The sequence below is a fragment of the Saccostrea cucullata genome, unplaced genomic scaffold (genome assembly GCF_032062105.1).
Source record: "Saccostrea cucullata isolate Sc308-1 unplaced genomic scaffold, CSIRO_AGI_Scuc_v1 ctg15205, whole genome shotgun sequence".
Taxonomy (NCBI): domain Eukaryota; kingdom Metazoa; phylum Mollusca; class Bivalvia; order Ostreida; family Ostreidae; genus Saccostrea; species Saccostrea cuccullata.
Window position 1 is genome coordinate 1,197 of NW_026918356.1, and position 5,585 is coordinate 6,781.

Below are 5,585 nucleotides of genomic sequence, written 5' to 3' on the forward strand. Positions count from 1 at the left end.
GTAATTGAGAGACTGTCACTTCCAAAAATTCAAAATTTTTTACACTAAATTTTTTTTACAAGTATAACAAATTTGTTGAAATTTTATCTTGTTTATAAATATTAATATGTACATGGTGTATCATGCACATATAAAGTGTTTTTAAAATGTGGTATGTGATCTACAGTAGTGAGAGAAAATAAATTACCTCAATGCAAAATAAAGTTCTATGGATCCAACTCAACTTACCCTTAATACTTTTGACCTTGCTACATTGAGGATGTTGATGACCATCCTGCATTCATGGCTTTTTATTTGTTCTAGCAAGGCATTAAACCTGGCCATCAGCTGTCGCCAATGTTCCAGCTCTGCTAAGGGACCAGTGTCATCAGCTTCTTTGCGCATTTGATCACTCTCAGCTAAAATCTATAGAAACATCGGTTTTGATTAGTTACATCTACCAGGTATATGTATATTGTACAATGCTGCAAAAATTATTATTAATGGGTAATTAAACTGAAAAATACATTAAATTCACTTTAAGGTTCATAAACCCTCTGCTCACTCATATAAAATATTCTTTTATTCTTATGATTTTTAAAAGGAAATGTATAAGTTAAGTAAAATGCAAACATGCAATAATAACATGGTTTTGCAGGGCCAAAGGAGTTTTCCACTTAAGTATAGTAGCTTGGTCCCTTTTTTCGCCCTTATTTTACACAATATACTTGAGGATATGGTATTATTTTTATTTTCATGGTGTATAACATAGCATTTCTAATTGAAATGTTATAGAGTCATTATTAATGACTTTGAGTATTAAGAAATATAAGCCAATTTTCAACACCTACGCACATACAAATTCCGGAACATTTTCTTTCGAACAGAGTGCGGTTTCTCTATTACATACAAATGGGCGGAGACATTTAAATTAGGTACTATATAAAGGATGACATGGTGAGCTGTAGCGTGAAATGATAAACAATACTACAAGTAGTAAACAATGGGTCAAAATAATCTTCAATAAGCTTGAATTTTATTTTGCATTATTCGTATTCTTCTTAACTTGGTGTGAGTGAGGGGTCTTCTTTTTATTTTTGAGGTATATTTGGTCACAGTTTTGAAAATCCCCTAATCACGTTAATTTTGTTTTATCTATCATTGTTGAATAAAATGTCAAAATATTTTAACCACTTTATTTTTTTTCTTTAATATGATGAAAAAGTACAAACGATCAAATAATTTACCTCCTTTTCTTTGTAAAGGGGGAGCTAAGAAAAAATATAAACAACTTTTTAACAAGAATATAGATACCCAAACAAAATTTTGATTAATCAAAAGTAAAAGAGGAAACCCTTCCAAACTTGAAAAAGTGATTATTTGGGAGTGGGAGTCTAACTATTACTCATTTTAATTTGAAAAATTAAACATTAAGATTAATGTGTATTCATTCGTATCGCAACAGCCTAAAATTTTTTTTGCGGGGGGGGGGGGGGATGAAAAACTCAAGATTTTTCTCGCCCATCCAACCCCTGATACTACCTGCCTGACATGTATATTTATTTTTTATTTCTTAATTTCACTCTAAATTCTGCATTGAATATTCCGATTTACTTATCGATTATTGATTAATACTCGTACATGACTTGTACAAATACTTGTAATATATACATGTGTATAAACACTTCAAAAACAGTTGTTGGAATAATAGAAACATAATTATTATTTATGCCTGCTATGAGAAATATCAGCCTGAATGTGCAGTAGAAAAAAAAATACAGGTATGCAGTTTTTTTTTTTTCGATTTAGTCATTTAATTGAATGACATAAAGTCAAATGTATAGCAAATCATTACGGGGAATTTTTTATACTTCACAAGGATTTTCTCTTATTATAATAAATATCACAAGATTGGTAAATGAAATTCAAACTCAATAGTCATTTTTTTACGTTGCATTAATACATTTTTTTCCGAGTTTATATAGGGCTGAAACGATTCACCGAAATATCGATATTGTTCGATATAAGTGCTCGGTTCAATGTTCGATTCACCATCTCGATTTTCGGTTCGATACGTTTTTTATAATCGGGTTTGGTTAACTCTTTCAATTGGATCGGGTTCGACCTTTTTCAATAGTTTGACACACACGAGGGAGAAGATTGAGACAGTAAAATTTCAGAGCAGACTGTCATTGCTATTATTTATACAAATAAAGCGTATTTAATCAATGGAACCACAAGAAGTCACAGATGTGAATTAACTAATTATTAAATTCGGGCTAGTGAAATTATAACTACGAATGTAATACATGAAAAACACAACCGGTATTTTTACTCATTTTTTGCTATCAAATTCCCAACCAGTGGATATTTTCCAGGCAATATGCCCCTACTGTCAATAAATCTTCATAATTATCTCTATTTTGTAGTACTACCTGACTTATTTACTTCCAAAAACGATCATTTTTTCCTAATCCGAATTTCCTCCATTCCTCCGTTTATTATAAGTACACGCAGATACATGTATCTCATTAAATCATCTACGATCACTCAATCAACTGAAAGATCAGTGTTTTGTGATTCACAAGAAATATATTTCTAGTGTGTTTTATGATTTAATATGAAAAGAAAACGAATGTATTTCCATTGTAAATGAGCTAGTGCAAAATAGTCAGAAAAGTAAAAATCTCAAGTTAAATTCAGATAATTTTTATTTTCTTTCATAATGATTAATTTTATATGATTTAATTTTAATAGTGATAATAAAAAATTAATTTTTAAAAGAATGACCTTAGTACCCTGACTTTTTCAATGATTTTTTTCAACGTTTTATTTTAATTTTGATGTCCCTATATATGGGCTAGTAACATTTTACTTGGGGCTAGTGACTTTATTGCTGCCACTAGCCCGAGGGCTAGTACTTGAATTATTAAGCTGTCATATCCCTTGTAGTATATCTCTTGTATCACCACCCGTTACTCCTTTTTTTTAAATCTGAACGCGTTTTCTTTAATCTTATGAATAGTTTCTTTCGTAAATTGTATCGTATTGAAATAATTGAATTGTGACACAAGTATTGCAATACGTATCGTATCGTGGAGGGGGTGTATCGTTTCAGCCCTAAGTTTATATGCACCCAAAATCGTGGCAAGAGTGTAAGATTGCTATGAATATTGAAGTGGTCAGTATAGTGCATTTGTTTAGACTGAATAAATGTGAAGAAACTGTTACGTCTTTGGCATTTTTGGCTTGTTTTGGCTTGTTTGTTTCTTTTTTCGCAAGAAATTGATTAAATGTGTAATTATGTATTATACATCTATCTACTCGTATTTTGACGTGTGTATGCAATGCTCAGGAAAATTGCGATTACATTCATGAGAATTAAAAATATGTTTTGGAAAATCATCAAAGTTTAACATAAGAGTTTACCTATAAAGAACCTTGTTTTGAAATAAAAAAAAAATCAAATCTGGTGACTGCACTTTTCCAATACGAGCTACATGTGTCGCTTCTTGCAGAAAACACGCTTTCCAGAGGTATTTACCTGTGTCGGTATGGAATCACGTGACATATTATCTATTCTTAGCAGGTCAACAAGAGGTTAATCCTATGTAAATGTACTCACCGAACAGATTCAAAATCATGATACTTTTCAGTAGAAAACACACAGCGCAAGGTTGTTCAACAAAAATATTTTCACATAAGTTGTATGAATATAATATACACATTATATTTTGATCTCGACTTTGAACAAATCTGCGCTCGATGTTTACGAAAGCTGTGAAATGGGTACCTGTCACAAATTTCTTTTCATATTCATGAAAATCAAAGGACCCCACCTTCAAAACACGGCTTGGCGTGTTGTCTATTGCAATTATTTTATATTTTTATACGTTGGCGCAAATAGTACAGACATAAGAGAAAAATGAATTTTACTTTTTAAGTGTCTTAATGAAAGTTTAAAATTTGACAAGTAACCGGGGACCACAGATAATGCCTTATTGAGACTTGTTCTTTGACAGAAAAGGCACTTCAACTTCAACTTTGCCAATTGATATAAAGGTTCTTAAAGAGTCAACTTACCTGTTCAATCTGTCTGCACCATGTTGAAGCCAGGTCTTCCATATCTGCTACAATATCTGGATTGGATGCTACAGGAATGCAGTCTGACACAGTTCTGACTTCTTTGAGATTAATCCTTCCACTTGTACTTTTAGCCAAACGCACCCCTTCACCAGAGTTAGCCTGGGCACCTTTTCAAGAGAAAATATTTTTTTAAAAACTAAACTACATGTTTAAGAAATAATTTCTTGTAATTCTGGATCAAAATAAAATCAATATTTCTTACTTCTCAAGTACATAAGAAAATTGTCAAAACTGTCGATGAAGTTTTTCTTTGTTTTTCTTCCTTGAGGGGAATCTTCTAATTCTCCCCAATTTTCATATGCCTTCAGAGCTGGTAAATACACACTAGCCATCACAGACTCAAATGCTGTCAGAATTCCTGCATTTTGGTTTACTTCCAAATACCCAAAGAATATCTCCTATTTAAAAAATCCACAAGAATTAGATTTGATTGCTATCCACAGCAGTCTATTCTAAAAGTACCTGTCTATCCGATAAATTTAATAAAAATCTACTAGTATGTGTTCAGATGATAAACAATATTCTGTCCAACAATTGGAACCATGACAGCCCTATTTAGTCATATCTTATACGGAGTCATGATTTGAACAAACTTAATCTTAAATTAATTCATTTTCAAGATCGTTTTACATATCAATATGACACTATCAATGAAATTTTATTGTTCTTTTCTTGACAGGAAGATTTTTAATATCTTTTCTTATAAACTGATGAAGTGCTTGTCCCTGCAATCAAATGGACAGTGATTTGAATAAATCTGAATCTTCACTCCTAAACGAAGATTTCAAAAACAACTCCATCCTTATTTCAATATGTACTTTCTAACTACCTCTGATAAGAGACATGGCTCTTTATTTGAATAAATTTTAATCCTCTTTAATTCAGGATACTTTTGTCATGTTTGGTTGAAATTGGCTGCATGTTATTTGTGAAGAAGAGACAACAGACAGACATATCTTCAGAGATGCTCACTTAATCTTTGCCTCTGGTGAATTAAAAACTTACCGTTTCAATATTTTTGCTGGTAATATTGACATCAGTTTTTGTTCTGAGAAAGTACACACAGGATCCCCGTAGTTTGTCACCAGTACCACTAGTTACCAGCACTCTCATCATTATCTGGCCTTTAGACATCCCTGGAATTGTCCGGCCACATTCTACAAAATTAAACCAGAAGTCTCTGTCGAGACTGTAGCTCTACTGGTTTGTACTGATCAAAAACCGATGCACAGAATTATGTATCTTAGTGTAGTCCACTTGTGTGATAAGTTATACTGAAATCAGACCAAAACTGTAGAAGGAGTAGCATTTTAAAGGAATTCCACAGGAAATTCTACTTTTAGTAACCATGGCAACACCATTCATTGAAATCAAAAACCAATGCACAATTATATGTAAATTAGTGTAGTTTACTTGTGTGCCAAGTGATAATGAAATCAGACCAAAACTGTAGAAGGAGT

At 32.0% G+C, this 5,585-nt stretch overlaps 1 protein-coding gene across 1 annotated transcript; it reads right to left on the reverse strand.

Annotated features, from left to right (window-relative positions):
* Positions 1–228: 228 nt before the first annotated feature.
* Positions 229–5,282, reverse strand: LOC134263792 (dynein axonemal heavy chain 8-like; the record flags this gene model as incomplete). Its single annotated transcript, XM_062746177.1, has 4 exons — positions 5,131–5,282; positions 4,328–4,523; positions 4,063–4,232; positions 229–405 (listed from the first exon to the last, which is right to left on the reverse strand). Coding segments are annotated over exons 1-4 (672 nt in total), but the record flags the coding sequence as incomplete, so codon positions are not given.
* Positions 5,283–5,585: the final 303 nt, after the last annotated feature.